The sequence below is a fragment of the Hemitrygon akajei genome, chromosome 11 (assembly GCF_048418815.1).
Source record: "Hemitrygon akajei chromosome 11, sHemAka1.3, whole genome shotgun sequence".
NCBI lineage: Eukaryota > Metazoa > Chordata > Chondrichthyes > Myliobatiformes > Dasyatidae > Hemitrygon > Hemitrygon akajei.
Genome location: NC_133134.1, coordinates 119,337,045 through 119,356,136, shown reverse-complemented (window position 1 = coordinate 119,356,136; position 19,092 = coordinate 119,337,045). Strand labels below are relative to the sequence as shown.

General features: G+C 41.9%; 1 protein-coding gene across 6 annotated transcripts in view; it reads left to right on the top strand.

The window, feature by feature from the left end:
- Window positions 1–19,092, top strand: part of LOC140735965 (pleckstrin homology domain-containing family G member 4B-like) — a 231,519-nt gene that overhangs the window by 148,443 nt on the left and 63,984 nt on the right. For all 6 annotated transcript variants that reach the window (XR_012100852.1, XR_012100851.1, XM_073061594.1 and 3 more), the window contains exons 7-10: window positions 3,677–3,763; window positions 7,681–7,797; window positions 16,705–16,803; window positions 18,835–18,983. Coding sequence is in view for 4 of the 6 variants with exons in the window: in XM_073061594.1 (XP_072917695.1) it covers window positions 3,677–3,763; window positions 7,681–7,797; window positions 16,705–16,803; window positions 18,835–18,983 (452 nt within the window). In the remaining 2 variants the exon portion in view is untranslated. The remainder of the gene's footprint in view (window positions 1–3,676; window positions 3,764–7,680; window positions 7,798–16,704; window positions 16,804–18,834; window positions 18,984–19,092) is intronic.

The window sequence follows — 19,092 nt, the reverse complement described above, 5'->3', positions numbered from 1 at the left end:
ATGTCCTGCATTTGGGTCCAGTCTCATGTCCCCATGTGACAACAATGTATTCCTAAAACATGTAAATATATAGTGAATAAAGTTGATCCTCAACCCTGAACTAAAACACAATTATAATGTACATAAAGTAAAAGGTGTACTAGGCCCTCTTGTCGTCTGGGTTCCACTGAGTGGTGTGAAGGAGGTGAGAAAAGTCCTTTGATTAAATGTTATCCTCTCTCTCAACTGGGTTGCAGAAGTAGAGTACACATGCATATCTTGCTGCACCAGCCAGAGGAAATGTCTATATTGCACAGCAAAAACAGGCTAAAGGCTAGATCCAGTATCTCTGGAATGATAGAGAAGGGTTGGACTTGCTCCAACATTTAAACTATGGCAACAGTTTTATTTCAGATTAATAGAGACTGACCAAGGTGTGACACAAGGTATGGGTAGAGCATCTCTGATGATGCTCAACATTTTGAACTGAGCTCCTGTGTTAGACTGAGAGATGATTGCCAGTATATAGGAGTGAGAGGGAGACTGGCTGGTAACAGCTGCAGCAGCTAAAGGAATGGTGGGAGGTAGATTGAGCCAGGTGGGAGAAGGGCTAAGAGTGCAGAGCCAAGACCAAAGAAACCCAGGTTGATAGTTACATGGTGTGCTAGCAGATGGAGCCATGTTGAAGATGGTGATGTGTATGGATGATGAAGTGGTGAGAGGGATGGAAAAGATGAAAAAAGGGAGACTTTGGGTGGGCAGGGGGGAGTAAGAAAGGAACAGAGAATGGGTGAGAAGGTAAAAACGGAACCGTCAATGTCAATATCATTAAGCTGTAAACTACCCAAGTTCCCAACCTTTTTTATGCCATGGGCCCTTACTCATTAACTGAGGGGATCGTGGATCCCAGATTGGGAACCCTGTTCTAGTTTGTGTTTGGTCTCAATGCAGCACCGGAGAAGGTTGAGAACAGACAGGTCAGTATGGGAATTGAAATGACATGCACTTGGAAGCTTAAGACCAGAAGGCATAGGAGCAGAATTGGGCCATTCAGCACATTCAATCATAGTTCTTTTGTTACTCCCTGTTGTCCCCATTCTCATGCCTTCTTCCCCTAACTGTTGATGCCCTTAAAAATCAGGGAGTTATCAACCTTCACTTTAAATGTACCAATTGACTTGGCCTCCGTAGCCATCTGTGGCAGTGAATTCCACAGATTCACTACCTCTGGCTGAAGAAGTTCCTCCTCACCTCTGTTGTAAAGGGACATTGTTTTATTCCTATGGTCCTGGACTCTCCCACTACTGGAAACATCATCTCCACGTCGACACAATTCAGGCCTTTCAGCACCCGTAGGTCTCAGTGAGATGTTTTCAACTCCATCAAGTACGGACCCAGAGTCATCAAACACTCCTCATATGTTAACTGTTTTATTCATTAATCATTCTCTCCAATGCCATCGCATCCTTGCTGAGATACAGGCCTCAAAACTAATCACAATATTCCAAACATAGTCTGACCAATGCATTATAAAACCTCAGTAATGTTCCTTCTAGTCATCTCAAAATAAATGCTAACATTGTGTTTACCTTCCTTATGACTAACTCAACGTGCTAGCTAACCTTGAGGGATCCCTGCACCTCTGACTTATGAACTCTCTTCCCATTTTGCAAACAGGCTATGACTTTATTCCTTCTCCCAAAGTGCATGACCATACACTTTCCCTACAATCTATTCTATCTGATGCTTCTTTGCTCATTCTCCTTCTAACCAATTCCTTCTTCAGACTCCCTGCTTCCTTGACAGTACCTGCCACCCCCGCCCTGATCATTGTATCATCTGAAAACTTGGCCACAAAGCCATTAGATCAAGACCACTGGCTCAACATGGAGGCGCCCTACTAAACAGTTGTTTTGTCCATGTTTAGTTTCACCAGTATAGAGGACCCTCATTGTGAGCGTCGAGTGCCATTGATCAGCTGGAAGGTGTGCATTGAATCTCTGCCTCACCTCAATGGGCTATCAAGGTCCCTCCATGGTGGTGAGGGAGGAGGTATAGAGAAAGGTTTTGCACTTCCCATGTTTGAAGGGGAAAATACCAGGGACTAGGAAGGGATGGGTGGGGAGAAAGCAGCAGACCAGAGGCTGCTGGTTAGAATGAGTCCTGTGGAAAGCTGAAATGGGGGAAGGCAAGAGGCAGCTGGTGATGAAATCCTGTTGGTGCTAGCGGAGGTGGCGAAGGTTGATATGTTGGATGCAGGTGCTGGTAGATGAAAACTGAGGACCAGGAAAGCTATATTTCTGTTCTGTTTGGAGGAAGTGGGAACATTCAGGAAGTGGAGAAGATACGTGTGAGATCCCCATTCCTTGGGGCAGAGAGGAAACAATGAGGAAGAAGGTGGACATTTTAGAAGTTTGGTAGAGCAAAGCCTCCTCTTGAGAAGAGTTATGGAGGAATCAGAGGACCTCAAGGAAGGAGTTGGCGTCCTTAGAGGACACAGGGTGGGAGGAGCTATGGTCAGTGTCATTGAAGGAGTCTGTAGGTTTATGGCAGACATTTGTGTTTAATTTGTCTCCTGAGATGAAGACAGCGATTCAGAAGAGAAGTACCAGAAATAGACCAAGTGAAGTAGAGGACAGGATGGAAGCTGGCAGTAAAGGTGCGGATGGTGCTGATGAATGCTGAGATAATCTATTCCTTTTATCAGCCCAGCGTGATAGTTCTGCTATAATGACTACATGAATCTTGGATGACATGCATGTTTATATAGTTACCTCCCAGATGCTAAATAAAGTAGGTTCAATTAAGAGTGTAGATTCTTGATGGCTGATATCCCTGTGCTCCATGGACATGTTGATCTATATTTAAACCTTGGAACTGGAATTGGTTTATTATTGTCACATGTACTGAGATCCAGTAAGAAGCTCAGTATGGTGGGGTGGAAGGTGAGGACCAGGGGAGTTTCATCCCTGTTCTGTCTGAAGGGAGGTGAGGCATGCAGGAAGTGGAGAGGTGTGTGAGGGCCTCATTCCAGAGAGAGAGCCACAAGGAATAAGGAGGATATACTATTCATACATCTGTATATTGCACTATTACTTTTTAAATGCATATTTTGTATTTTTTCATACCTCAATGCTTAAATTTTGCATTTTAAAGTATATATTTCTGATTTGACAGCCTTGTAACAGTAATTTCATTCAGGATAAATAAAGTTTTAGGTCCACCATACTATAGTCCTGCATGCTATTCATACAGATCAAATCATAACACAGTGCATTGAGAAAGAGTAAAGTAAAACAATTACCGAATGCAGAATAAAGCATTCAGAAAAAGTGCAGTGCAGGTAAACAATAAGGTGTAAGATCATAATGAGGTGGGTTGTGAAGTCAAAAGTCCATCATATTGTACCAGGGAACCATTCAATAACCTTACAACAGAAGTTTTCCCTGAGCTTGGTGGTATGTGCTTTCAGGCTTTTGTATCTTCTCACAATGGAAAAGGGATGAATGGGGTCTTCAATTATGCTGACTGCTTTATTTAACCTTAACAAAGATCTCCACTCCATTTAGAAAGTAATTGTGGCTACTTTTGAGTCTGGTTGCCACCTGAACTGTGGGATCTAATATAAATGGTTAATTTTATATGCAGATTGCTGATGTTTTCACTGTTTTAATGACATTGGTGGTTTATTCTGTAGGAACGTGCCCCCCACTCCATTCACTGTGTACTGATATTGACAGATAAAGAAGCAACTCACAAGCTGGAGAAATATCCAGGAATATCAGTAAGTGTTCTCTAGAAGAAGACTCTTAATTAAAATGATACTGATTTATTCTAGTTAGATTTGTTCTATCAGTATGTTATGCTTTCACACTTCCATGTCAAACGCGTGCTGGCCTTTACTCATGCAATAGATGCTATTGGTCTCACTGTGTATTGGTTGGCAAGGCATTTTTGTCAGAGGGGAAAATTCTCCCATTTTATTCAAAACAAGGCTGAGTTGGTAGCATGAGCTCTTCAGCTCCAGCTTTTTCCAATCCACTGCACAGGGTTGGAAAATGCTCTCGAGGGTAGTAAACTCAGCTAGTTCCGTCATGGGCACCACCTCCCCAACATTGAGAACATTTTCAAAAGACAATGCATCAACAAGATGACACCCGTATGTGCATATAACATTTTGCATATATCCATGTGTGCACGTATATGTGTGCATATTTTTTCTTGTAATTCACAGTATTTTTATGTATTACACTGTAATGCTGCTGCAAAACAACAGATTTCATGGCATATAACAATGATAATAAACCTGATTCTGATTCTGTTTTTGGGATCAAGTTCCACTCCAGGGTCCTAAACACAAAACTCCTAGACAAGCACTGCAGGGCAGGTCTAGGGGTTATATTCTATAGGAGATAAAGGCCTAGACATTTCGTAGCAAAGTGATAATGATATTTCTGGGTTATTTTGCACTAAGCTAGAAACTAAAATAGGTAATCATGAGCTTATTGGGCTCAATCATTTCCCACAAAGACATGTTGCTGTGAGGCGATAGATAACGTAGCTGCGAAATGTTTCTGTTACCCGGAAAGTTGTACCTCACCAGGTTTTAGTAGTGCTGCCTGATTTATTTAAAGAGGAAGATCCCAGTGTTCCACTGACAACTTATTTCAGGTAGATCCACCCCTCCTCATTTACAAATCTGCTCTTCTTCACCTCCAGCCAATGATCTTGTCTCTTTTTTACTCTTTATACATCTGAAAAAAACTTTTGCTATCTTTTATATTATTGGCTAGCTAATTTTCATATTTCATCTTTTCTCTCCTTATTGCTTTGTTAGTTGCCTTGTGTAGCTTTTTAAAAGTTTCCCAATGCTCTAATTTCCCATTCATTTTTCTATATTATATGCCCTTTCTTTTACTTTTATACTCTCTTTAACTTCCACTGTCAGCCATGGTTGCCTCATCCACCCTATAGAATTCTTCTTGTTTGGGATGAACCAATTCTGAATTTTCTAAACTATTCCAAGAAACTCCAGCCATTGTGGCTCTACTGTCATCCCTGCTGGTGTCCCTTTCCAATCAACTTTTCCAGCTCCTTTCTCATGCCTTTGTAGTTACCTTTAATACTGTTACATCCATTTTAGCTGCTCCATCTCAAATTGCAGGGTGAAGGCTATTATATATAATTACTGCCTCCTAAGGGTTCCTTTACCTAGAGCTTTCAAATCAAATCTGGTTTAATATACAATACCAAATCCAGAATTGTCTTATCTGTCAACACGAGGAAATCTGCAGATGCTGGAAATTCAAACAACACACACAAAATGCTGGTGGAAAACAGCAGGCCAGGCAGCATCTATAAGGAGAAGCACTGTCGATGTTTCGGGCCTAGACCCTTCGTCCTGAAGGGTTCTCTGGTCCTGAACACTAGCATTTTGTGTGTGTTGATTGTCTTATCCGTAATGGGTTGAACCACAAGCTGCTGCAAAAAGCCATCTCATAGGCATTCTACGAATTCCCTCTCTTTGGATGCAGCACCAACCTGATTTTCCCAATCTACCTACATATTGATATCCCCCATGATTATCACAACATTGCCCCTTTTACATGTCTTTTCTATCTCCTATTGCAATTTGTACCCCACATATTGGCAACTGTTCAAAACCTGTATATAACTCATAACAGGGCCTTTTTATCTTTCTCAACTCTACCCATAAGTATTTTACATCTAAGGATTTGATTTAATTTTTACCAGCAAAGCCACCCCACCCCTTTTGCCCTCTTGCCTGTCCTTTCAACACAATGTGTGTCTTCGGATGTTAATCTCCCACTTATGCTCTTTCAACCACTAATCTGCAATGCCCACAACATCACACTTGACAATTTCTGCTACAAGATTATGTACCTTGTTTCATATCCTGCATGCATTCAAATATAACTCTTTCAGTCCTTTATTCACTACCTCTTTTCAATTTTGTGTCCCTGTTAACTGAAGTTAATTTCTTATCCCTTTCTGAAGTTCTTGTCATGTTCTTTATTCCATAGAGTTCTCCTTCACTTTTCTTTCCTTTTACTTTGTTCATACTTTTCTAAGCAGTTGAATCCCCCCCATTATTTAGTTAAAAACCCTATTTCACAGCCATAGTTTTGTGATTTGCCAGTGCCCTTGTCCCAAAATGGTTCCATTGGAACAGCTCCCTACTTCCCCAATACTAGTGCTGATGTTCCACAAATTCAAAGCCACTTCTCCCACACCAGTCTTTCAGCTATACATTTAACTCTAACCTTACTAGAGACTAACATTGTCGGGCAAGAATCCAGAGCTCTTTCCTTTGCATTTTAATTTAGTCCCTCCTTACTTAAATTCCCTCTGCAAAACCTCTTCCTTGTTCTTCCTACATCGTTGGTACGCACATGGACCATAACAACTGGATCTTTCCCCTCCCACTCCAAATTCCTCTGCAGATCAGATGAGATGTTGCGAGCATGTAACACAACTTTTGGGGCTCTCGATCCTTGTGACAGAGAGCTGTTTCTATTCCCCTGACTATACTATTCCAATTACAACTAATTATTTCATCTCTCACCCTCTTGAATGACTTCCTGGACCACGGTGCCATGATTGAATTGCTGATGCTTCCCACATTCCCCTCTCTCATCTTCACAGGGGGGGAATAATCTGAGAATTGCTGTGCAAGCTCGAGGGCTGAGGCTCCTCCACCACCAACTCTTGGACGCCCCCTGCCTGTATCACTTGCAGTTACACCCTTTTCTTCCTTGACCACAGACTAAATTTAAAGTAGTTAATCTAATGGGCGTGACTCCCTCCTGAAACACAGCGTCCCGGTAACTGTCCCCCTCCCTGATGCAGCACTGTATTTGAAGCTTTAACTTCAGGTCATTAGTTTTGAACCTGAGTTCCTCAAGCAACCAAGGCTTGCAGCGGATGTGGTTACCAGGAACCACAATGGGATCCTAAACAGCTCCTACATTGTGCAGGTACAAATCATCACCTGATCCAGCATCCCTATTTTATTTATTTTGTTGTAACTTAACATCCTTTTAGTTATCTATTACATATTTTTAAAAAAGCTTTTTTTTTTTTACCTGCTATTCACCTGTGCCCCTTTGCCAAAAACCACTCAAGCTAAAGTTTTAGACCTCAGATCCCAGACTCCTACACTGGCCCAGTCTCAGAATGGATGCTCTACTTAAGCCTAACTAATTTTTATTCACCCTTGCTTGTTAAATCTGGAGCTACTCTTGACAAATAATGGCACCCTCAATCTCAAACCCAGTAGGAAGTCCTACAGATTTTGCTTTCTTGTTAAATCTGTCTCTACTTGCGACAAATGAGATCTCAAACTCAGCAGGAAAGGGAACGGATACTGGTGTGACTTTTCACTGAAATTTGAAAGTGTCAAGTAAATGGATCTTAAAGAATCATTGAATTATTATGGTACAGAAGAAGGCCATTAAGCCCACTCAAGTCTGTCTAGCATCTGTTGGAGAAAACTGCTGCTAACTGAAAAATGGTGAAAACTATTTTCCTACCTTCTCTTCATGGATCTGTGCAATGGTATCAGTCTGATAGATTAAAGAAATCATTTCAAATATAAGGCAGTTGTGTTCTGCAATACTATGCCAGCTGTTGAATGCATAACAAATTGTAAAATGCATGTTGTCTTTTTTCTTTAAACAGCTGGAAATTTTGACATCCTTGAAAACACTCCATAAGTTCATTGACAGCCATCAACTGACGGAAAGCCTAGAGGGGACTTTCCCTTACAGTCACTCGGAATGGATTCAGTTTCGTATGGTGAGTAATGGGTCTCACATCTTTGAGAAAGATCACTGAAAACAGCAATATACATTGGGCTGCATTTCAGCTCAAAGCCTCATAGACGCACATTAATACTGTAAACACCTTTTCTTCCAATGGAAATTGGACAGACAACAGTGAATTGCACAGGAGGTATTTGTGTTTGCTCTTGTTCAAGTGTGTTATCTGGCATTTATTGAGGCAAAGCCCTTACCTGGTGTTGGTCTGTGCATGTTCAGAAGTTGTCCAGTCTGAATGATGCACAGGCTGCTTTATTATTAGTGTGGAAATGAGTCAAGTGTATGAAAGAAGGATGGCCTGTAATGACACAGTTGAAAGTGTTTGGACCCTGGTGGCATCTCTGAAGAGCTTTTGGAATGATACATGGAAGTTGTGATAACTGACCTTCAAAAGCCACAGCAATGTTTCCATCAGAGGTGACTATGGTTTGATTCTTGGGCAGGGAGTTTCCCTCTGGACAGAGTGCACATTTAACCTTTATTATATTATTTAGAAGTACAGCCTTGTTGTTTTCAACAACCATTGCAGAACACCATGTCCTTGCTCCCACCTAAATCTCATTCAGCTCAACCTAGCAGTAGATCTTGTGGATGTGAGTCAGATGATCTGAACTTGGTACACCATTCAGATTGATGAAGACATGTAATATCTGAGAGTTGCCACTCAGCCAGAGATTAAATTGAACACTCAAACAAATGAGAGATTAAGCTGATGACTTTTCGACAGAATGTAAAGGGAGACAATATTTTATTTAGATATACATCATGATAATGGGCTCTTCCAGCCCAATTACACCCATGTGACCTATTAACCCATATGTCATTGGAATATGGGAGGAAACCGGAGCACCCAGAGGAAACCCACACAGCCATGGGGAAAACATACAAACTCCTTATAGACAGCCATGGAATTGAACCCATACTGCTGGTGCAGTAGCAGCATTAGACTAGCCAGTACATTACCGAGCAGCCCCTAATAAATTAAATTTATTGAATGTCAAAATTAACATGTAAAAGACATTTAGGCAAGTAGACAGATAAGAGGTGTTTTGAGAATTATGGAAAAAGACTGGAGAATGAGACTAGCTTGGTGAACATCATGGTTAGCATGGGTGAGTTGGGCTGAAGAGCCTGCATCCAAGCTTGTATTATTTTAGAACGGTGAGCTAGAGATTTATAAGGGACATCAGGAGCAGCTTCTTCACTCAGTGATTTGGAATGAACTGCCAGAAATAGAGATTGAGGTGTGTATATAAACAACATTTAAAAGCACGCTAAATATGTCCATGTGGTATAAAGGTATCAGCACCAGTCTTTGAGGCAAATGGTCCCGGGTTCAAATCCAGCCAGGCCCTTGCACACTTTCCATCCATGCTGGGTTGAGCATTGAGCTAGTAACTTGACCTCGTAAAAAAAATCAGACAAATGCAAAGGAAATATCAAAAAATGACACCCAATGCATCACAAGAAGAAGATGTGTCCATGGATTGGAGATATTTAGAGGGCTATGGGCCAACCACAGACCAATGGGACCAGCTCACTGGGCAATACAGTCAGCATAGATGAGTTGGGCCAAAAGGCTTGTTTCCATGCTGTGACTGGGCAGTTAGTCATGAGAGCTTGGGGAGTTCTCTTGATACTCTGATCAGCTCTTCCTATCCTTTCACTCCTCCATTAGGGGAGTCCTCAAGAAGAATCTTCAGCCTCAAGCTTCTACTGTCTTTCTCCTTCTATGGATGCTGCCAGACTTCCTGAGCATTTCCAGCATTTTTGTTTTTTAAGACCGAACATACAGCACATGACCAGACCCTTTGGCCTCAGTCTTGTGCCGAGCCAATTACAGTAGTGATCAAATGTGCAACTAAATCAATTCTCTCTGCCTACACAATGTTCATCTCCTTCCATTTCCTGCGCATCCACGTGCCTATCTAAGAGCAGCTATCATATTCGCCTCCACCACCTCCCCAGGCAGTGCGTTCCAGGTTTAATCTCAGGTTTCTAGCATCTGCAGTTTTTTTAAATTGATCTTCCATATAGGGTTAACAGGCATGGATTACACAGGTGGCATGAAGAGGCTATACAATGTAATTCAGCTATATTTAAGAATTCTCTGGAAGCTAGGTCCTCACATAGTCACCGAGGATAAGAAGGGCATCAACTGACATCATTGTTACCTCCACTAAGGTTTTGTGAGTTATGTGTGGCTCTCTGTACAACAATCTAGTCGGTCCATTTCCCTCTTCCTTTCCTCACACCTTGAAATTAAGTCCCTCAATTTCCAGCTTCCTTTCCATCTTTGCTTTCACCACTCCATTTCCAGGTCATTACCCGGAACTTATCTGTTGAATATGGTGGACAGGCTGTGTTGGTGCCAGAATGGCTGGTGGTGTGTGCAGGCTGCCCCCAGTACATCCTTAGTTTGTGTTAACACAAACAATATATTTCACTGTATGTTTCAATCTACATATGATAAATAAATAAAGCTGAATGTGAAATAAATTTTACCACTTGTAGTTTTCAAACTACTTCATGTTCTCTCCATATTTTTATTCCAAAACTACCTACCTGCCTTCCTAAATTCCTCCACTATCAGGCAATGGCCTTCTTTTAAAGTCCTTTATTTAAGGCTTGTCATAGTCTTGTCTGCCTGTCAAAACCTCCTTGCCTACAAAGTGAACAACCTCAGTCTCTCCTACCTGACACTGCAGCTAAAACCTTCCAAACACATAACTATTCTGGTAGATGGCCACAGCTAAGCATAATATTCCAGATAACATACACAAAGTGCTAAAGGAACTCAGCAAGCCAGGCAGCATCTGCCTGCTAAGATCCTCCGGCATTTTATGTGTGTTGCTTGGATTTCCAGCATTTGCAGATTTTGTCATGTTTATAATATTCCAGGTCTTGCCTCACTGGAGATTCCACATTACTTTCATCTCTATTTATGAAGCCTGCAGTCTGCAATGCTTTAGCTTCAGCTTTCAAATATTATTGTGCTTGCATCATTAAGTGTCTTGTTCCTGTGCCCTGCTAATGACTATGTCATTAAACCTATGTTATCTCCCACCTCTCTTACCCACCCCTCATCAGGCAGAAGGTATAAAAGCCTGAAAGAATGTACCACCATGCTTACGGACAGCCACTCTGCTGTTATAAGATTATTGAATCGTTCCCCCGTACAATAAAATGGACTCTTGACCTCACCATCTACATTATTATGGCCTTGCACCATGTTGTCTACCTGTACTGCACTTTCTCTGTAGTTGCTGTTCCTTACTCTGCATTCTGTATTGGTTTCCATTGAGACCTCAAAACACTATGTAATAGATGGGTCTGCAAAATAAGCTTTTCACTCTACCTTGATACTGGTGACAACTCCAATTCCAATTCTACCAAAATATGTCATTTCACATTTCTCTGCATTAAATTCAATCTGCCATTTAACTACCCATTCAGTCAGTGTATCCATGTTTTGTTAAAGTCACTAAATCACTTTCACAGTTTGCCAAACCTCCAGTTTAGCTTCATTAGGAAGGTCTGAAGTTTTAAAGTTCAAAGTCAAGTTCATTGACATATGCACAAGTAAGTGTATGCGCAGGTGCTCTGAAGATTCTCAGCAGCATCACAGGCACATAGCATCATATAAGCAACATTCTCAGGACAAAAATAAATTGAATGTAATTGTGCTGAAAGATGCGTTCTTGCATTAAACCATCCATTCAAATCTACTTTCCCCAATAATTGTCACTTTTGCCACTCCTGTCACTTGAGTCCTGTGTCCTCATGAAAAATCCAAATGTAATATGTTGATCTAAAAGCTATTATTTAATCAACATACTGACTGCTCATTCTCATAAGGCCTTTAATAACAAATGGAAATTCAGCAATCTTTTGCATCACAAGGTGAACTATAACTTTACGGTATTGAGACTAAACTATGATACTGCCAAGTGTTCCAATTACACTGCACTAAATGCAACAGTGTGCATGAATAAATATTTATTGAATAAACTAACTGCAGGGCAATGGTTTAATGGACCTCTTTTTGATTAATACCAGTACAAATGCTCAGTAACGTACCCTAGTGCCAAAATCTTCAGGACATCAGTGGCCCATGTCACCGTCCCATCATGTTGAGCTCTCAACAATCAGTTTGAGTAAACATTTCCCAGAAAATACATCACCATGGGTTTTTCCACCATAAATCATACTGAAAATCTTTTAAGTTTTTTTTTGCAGAAAGGAGTCAAACGATGTGGAACAGGAAGTAAAGGTGAAGGTTAGGGATGGAAGCAAAGACGTGCATGGATTTAATGCATAAATTATTAGTGTGGGAAGTAGTTTTAAATGAGTTTGCAGAACTACAGGATATTCATCTCCTGTTTATACTGTTGATGACAGCTTGACAACAGCTTTTCACTAAAAGTGAAAATCTGCAGATGCTGGAAATCCAAGCAACACACAAAATTCTGGAGGAACTCAGCAGGCCAGGCAGCATCTATGCAGTCCTGCCGTAGGACCTCAGCCCGAAACATTGACTGCACTCTTTTCCATAGATACTGCCTGGCCTGCTGAGCTCCTCCAGCATTTTCTGTGTGTTAACAACAGCTTTTCCAATTTTTCTAGTGTTAGCTATTTATTTTTATTTTACTTTACTGCTAGCAGTAGTTAACCTCACTCAGAAAGACAGAAATGATGAAACATCTACCTTTTTTCATATTCATGTATTCAGAAGAAAAGTTAGCATTAAATTGTTGTTTGAGGAACTGAAGCTGAATCCACTGAACCTCCAAGACCCATCATGTGGCATCAACGTCTTTTTGATCTTCCCTGGTGTTTGTTGTATTATGGTTGCCACAGTGAAAGATTGTCCCAAATGTTGATTACTTGATTATTTTAGTTTTTCTAAATAGAAAATCTTCAACAATTAGCAATTTAAAAAAAAATAACAGCTTCTCTAACATCTGCCTTCAAATAGTTTGGTCCAATTTCATTTTCTTCACTCCCAATTAAACACAGTGATCCTGTAGGTTGGTACTGTTGGAATAGTTGAATAATTACACTTCCTTAATTATTTTCCCATTCAACTACAAACCTTTGACCTTCACAAGTTAAGCTTTTCCATTTCAATAGTTTTTCTCTCCAAAAACAATTTATTGCAATTGTTTGGTAAGCAACCAAGTTTTAACTCAGTATCCCCATGGTGATGTGAGCAATGCATTTAAGTGTCCCACAATGAGGCAATCATTCACCCAAGCTCTCTTGCTATCTGAGAGTTTACTTTCAACATAGATCAGCACAATAAAATTCCAAGAGCACTCTTGGAATCTTGCTTAGTAATTCTCCCTTGTCTGCGACATTGCCCCTATCCTGAGACACACACTCCCTTAATACTAACCAAACTCTGATCCAGTCCAAGTGGGTATCACAGAGCAGTGAGGCAGCAAACAAGAGTGAGTGCTTCTAGTGTATCATTGCAAGTTCATTAACTTTGGCTAACGTCAGCTAAGTTTATTTGCTGCAGATTTACCTCACAAGCTCACTAAAATGCTGCAAGGGAAATAACTTACAAGATATTCTGCTGAAATCTTGGCTCAAATTCATACTGTGGACTCAAAAATAAACAAAATCCCATGGTAAGGGACTGGAATTCAAAAACTGATCCTTTATTGCAATCAAAGGTAGAACGTCAGAATTAGGATTACAATTTGGTTTATTGACACTGGCATAAGTTGTGAAATTTGCTGATTTGCAGCAGAAGTACAGTGCAATACATAACATAAACTATAAATTATAATCATATATATCTAAAATAAAATAAGTAGTGCAGAAAGAGTTCATTAGATTCAGATTTACTTAGCACATGTACATGTTTGTACATTGAGACATACAGTGTTAACAACCAACACACCCAAGGATGTGCTGGAGGCAACCTGCAAGTGTCACCACACATTCCTGTGCCAGCATGGCATGCCCACAGTGTTCCTAGAACGACACAAGCTTCAACAATAACACCAACAGTAAACAGGACAAAGACATGCCCCTTTCCAATCCTTCTCGCTCTTCCAGCCATCCACCCAGCATACACCCAGACAGGCTACTTATGGGCCTCCAATCCTTGCCCCCGGGCTCTCAGACTCGCTGACATCAGGTCTCCAATTTTGGACTTCACCCTCGACTTCACCATGGAGCCTTTATTCTCAACTTCCAGATTTCCAACCCCAATGACTTGGGCCCTCGTGACTCCATTGGACCCCCATGATGCCTTTGGCCCTCTAGTCGACTGTACTTCCTTAGAAGGTTGGCGTCATTCAATGTCTGCAGTGAGATGCTGAAGATGTTCTATAGGTCAGTTGTTGAGAGCGCCCTCTTCTTTGTGGTGGCGTGTTGGGGAGGAAGCATTAAGAAGAAGGACGCCTCACGTCTTAATAAGCTGATAAGGAAGGCGGGCTCTGTCGTGGGCAAAGTACTGGAGAGTTTAACATCGGTAGCTGAGCGAAGGGCGCTGAGTAGGCTACGGTCAATTATGGAAAACCCTGAACATCCTCTACATAGCACCATCCAGAGACAGAGAAGCAGTTTCAGCGACAGGTTACTGTCGATGCAATGCTCCTCAGACAGGATGAAGAGGTCAATACTCCCCAATGCCATTAGGCTTTACAATTCAACTGCCAGGACCTAAGAACTTTTTTTTTAAAGCTATTATTAATGCTTTTTGAGTTAGTGATTTAGATGCATATCATATTATTACTGAGTTAAGTATAGTATGTAATGAGTTTTTGCTACAACAAGTGTATGGGACATTGGAAAAAATGTTGAATTTCCCCATGGGGATGAATAAAGTATCTATCTATCTATCTATCTAGTTTTGATCTTTGACCTTCTGGCTTCTACCTGTGGACTCACTGTGCTGCGGGATTCATCTTTTTGCTTTGCCCTATGGGACTTTGCTGCAACTGTGGTGTTCTGTATCCCTAGCAAACTTTTCTGTCCCTCCCCTTTCTTCACTGTTCCTTGGATCAGCTGTGATGAGCAAGCCTTCACCACTCATTCCCCTGCGCAAACACCAGCGTCGCTCATTCTCTCCTGGTCTCCACCCCATCATTTCACTCTTTCTATCGCTCTCCCTTCCTGCAGTTTCAACCACGTTTGATTTCTGTTCTCTCTGGTGTTGTAGAGGATAGGTCTGGCCCGTCTATTGCACAACATACCAGTCAGCTAGACATTGATGCACTACCTGTCAGCATTCTTCCAAGCAACTACTTTTAATCACAGATCTATCAGGCAGTGCTCGGTGCAGAATGTCCTGCAGACACCACGGGACAGGGGCACTACGGAGAATGTGGGTTTGTTCCCTGAGCAAACAGTCCAAATCATCTGGCAGAATGCCTCATCACCAGATCTCACCAACAAGCACCAAGACATTGCTTTGCTAGTGGTGGTAAGCACCTGGCACTCAGATCCTTTCTGGGTGACCAACTCATCACAAAACTCGCTGCCCTCAGGACATCTGCATTGACGGTCACCCACCTCCATAACAACCGTGGTTTTGCTAAGAGGCTGTGAGGACAGATGCAAGGGTCCAGGTCCCGGTTCACTCCCAGCGGCTGAGTAACAGAGAACTCCGATGTGGGGGCACACACCGAGACAGGCATCTAGTGCTGCTGGAAAATCATCGGCTTGGTGAAGCACGCTCTTTGGTCTGCCCGAAGCTTGTTGATCTTCCAGCACAGTGAGATGTCCGTGAGGGAAAGCTGGCGTGGTCCAGGCCGCAAGAGTGCGTGCTGAGGGATGCACTGAAGCTCAGTGTAGCCAATGCTAATACTTTGTGGGAAGGACAACTGTCTGGGCTCCTTCCACTACCTATTGTGGAGTGGGGTGGGTCTGCATGGTGAGTCAGATGGGGAAATACCTCGTACACTGAAAAGATGGATCATCCCAGGGGGCCTCATGAGGGGTAATGGTATTGTGGTTTTAAAAAACACTACTGAATGTAATGAGCATGAATGTAAATGTTTTGCACGTTTCTTCTCTTGTATATAATTTTTATTATGAATAACTTTTACTTTTGAAATATGAGAAGGAATTTCTGACCTCCCCATTCTTGGGGCCCTCGGTTGGTCAGGGTTGACCATGGTTGTTGCGTCCCAGCTGCATACGTGTTAAGCAAGCTGGTACGCAAGCCAGGGCAGTACGATATGGAGTCCAAGCTGTTGCCCATGTAGCAAGCTCCTACCACCCTCCCCCTTCCACACAGCTGATGAATCCAAAGAAATGGCAGAGACCGATACAGCTTGACACCAGCTGTGTTGTAGGAGTTGTTCATCAGCATTGAACTCGACATAGGCTGGTCTTAGGGACTCAAGCTCTGGAGTTTTCCTTGGGGTTTACTCCTGAAGCGTTTCCCCCTGAGTGGGTGTAGCCGCAAAGCAGCGAAGCTTGAGATCAAACTTTTTCTTCTCCTTGATGAGCTGCCAAGCACGGCTGATGAGCCTCATCTGTCCAAAGCAGCTGGTTTTAAGGCACCAGTAACCTGCCTTTGCCCTTTCTCCTATCAGTAGAAATGGTTCTGCCGAGTTTAATAGCTTAGCCGCACATGAAGGCCAGGAGCTGGATTTGGTCATGAGCGCCTATTTGAGCTGCACGAGATTGGGAGCATTTAACAGGTAACGGGAGCTAATCCCCACTACCACCCCCAGCTATAACACCCTTAAGGACCCTCCCCATGAGTTCTGATGAAAGAACATTGTCTCCAAATGTTGACTCTGTTTCTTTCCCTGCAGATGCCACCCGAAGTTTGTCTTCATTTGCTACATCCACTGCAAACTTGCAACATCTGAAATCGTCTTCTCTTCATTGACTGTAATTATTTTTGATGTTTCAGAAACTTGAGTCATTTATTGCAAACTGCAGGGAGGCTTCCAATCTATTACTTGACACCATCAGAATGTTCGAATTTAATAAACCCACCCACAGCGCACAGGTAAGTGGCCAAATAGTAAAATAAAACACACTTTCCTGCAGCAGTAAGGAGAGAGAGAATACGTCGGTGATATAAATGCAAAGTACAAAAGGCAGACTTGTTGGGGAATAGATTATAGATGAAAATTATCTGCATCAATTACTTAGATGGTGTTGGCCGAAAAATTCACAAAATGAATAAACACTTTTCAGGCTTCCAGCCAGGTACAGGTATCAATTTTAACTGATGTTTCAATGACAAGCTCTGCCATCTTCTTCAGGGATGATGTCTGGGCATGTCTAGGTATTTACACCCCCATTGTCCATCCCTCCTCAGTGTTTAGTCTTCATCTAATCAGTTCTTACAATCTAATTCCAGTTCTTACTTAGAGTGAAACCTTCTTATTTGTTAAAATTCTTTTCCTCTCATTTTATTTCAATGGCTTCCTTCACCAGGCAGACCCAAAAGCCATGGGCATGGCACAGTAGCTTTTTGCTGTTGAAGTTTTGGCTAGAAAACCTATATACTTTTTTTCTTCTCTGTTCTCTTTGTTCCTTTGTGCAGTTAAATTGTTATGATTTTAGCTTGCCCTCTAATCCAGACAGCAACTCAGTAAACCTATTCTCCACCCTCTACAAAGTACCGATGTAAAGTACTCTTTTAGGACCTCATTCACATAATTTAGGACCTCTAAGCACATGCAGCCTTCTTTATCCTTAAGTGCTCCTTATCTCTACCCTGATTATCCTCTTGCCCTTGATTATGTATAGAAAGCCTTGGGATTCTCTTTAATCCTATATCCAAAGGACTTTTCATGTTCCTCATGCCTCTTGCAATTCTCTTCTTGAGTTCTTTTCCACCTTTGTTATAATCTTCAAGGGCTCTGTTTGATTTCAGCTTCCGAAATATGCATGCCTTTTTCCTTCTTGACTAAGTTCATCACCTCTCTCCATATCCAAGGTTCCCTTACCTTGCTGTCCTTGTTCTCCATTCTTACTAGAACATACCTGTGCAGTTGGTCTTTAAGCTCCTTCTGCATGTCAGATGTGGACTTGCCCAGAAACATCTGTTCCCAATTAACTCTTCATTGTTCCTGCCTAATACCTGCCCCAATTTAATACTTGACCACAAGGTCCATTTTTATTGTTATCTATAGCTATCTTAAAATTTATGAAGTTCTGGTCACCATTCCCTACTTTTCTCCCAATGAATGGTCATTCACTTGGCCAGGCTCATTACAAATCACCAGGAACAGAATGCCCCTCCTCTCTATACACTAATTAAGAAATCTTCCAGGTTACTCCTAACTAATTCTGCTACATCTAATTCTATTTGCAAGAAGGAAGAACTAGTCTAGATCGGGGAAGCTGAAGTCACCTATGACAAAACATCTATTGCTTCTACACTTTTCCATAATTTGCCTGGGTGATGTGGTGGGGTAGATGGGAGGAGGGGTTTTGGGAAAGGAATCTATATAGGGGATAATGTGTGGTGGGACAATGGGTGTGTGGGATGGGGTGTGGGGATATGGTGGTTGTGTGTGTGGGAGATGGTCCCGTATGTGTGTATGAAGGGATGAATATGGTGGTATAAGGTGTGTGGGAGATGTGTGTTGGGAGGGGCTGTGTGAGGTGGGATTGTGGAAGGAGTGTGGGTGGGGTGAGAATGAAGTATGCATGAATGATGGGAATCACTTACAGTTTCATCCAAGTTTTTAATATTGTGAACCTCTGTTGCACCAGATAGCACAATGACCACTGATGCCAATCCAAAACTGCCTGATTGATCCTGTCCCTCGGCTCTCTGATTGCTTGTCATTGCTCTTCCAGCCGACACATTATCCTGAACCCATGCACTCCTACCTTATAGAGTAATCTTTTATACTACACTTTATTGAAAGCCTTCTGGAAATCCAAACATTCTTAGCAGCTCACAGAAAGGGGTATCTCTGGGATTAGCTAGTCTGGATGTAAATTTCATGTGTCAAAGTCTTTAATATTTGGAGCTGCTTCCTTCCTATATTGACTATTTTGTTTTTGCCTTTACCTGAAGGAAGTCACTAACTGCATCCACAACCACAAGCTGACCATGCAGAGAGTTTTGCAAGATGCCCGACTGGTCAATTTGCAACTGGAAGGTGGAGCAATTCTTGCCAGGCTCAAGAAAGAGGAAACTCGATTCAGTTCTTCTGAGGACTACAGGTGGGGATACAAATCTGTTTGGTTTGAAAATGTTATTAGTGTTACTGCATGTCACTTTGCATCTCCCTCTTTCCAAATGTTCTGACCTTTGGCTGGGATTGCTGGTGTT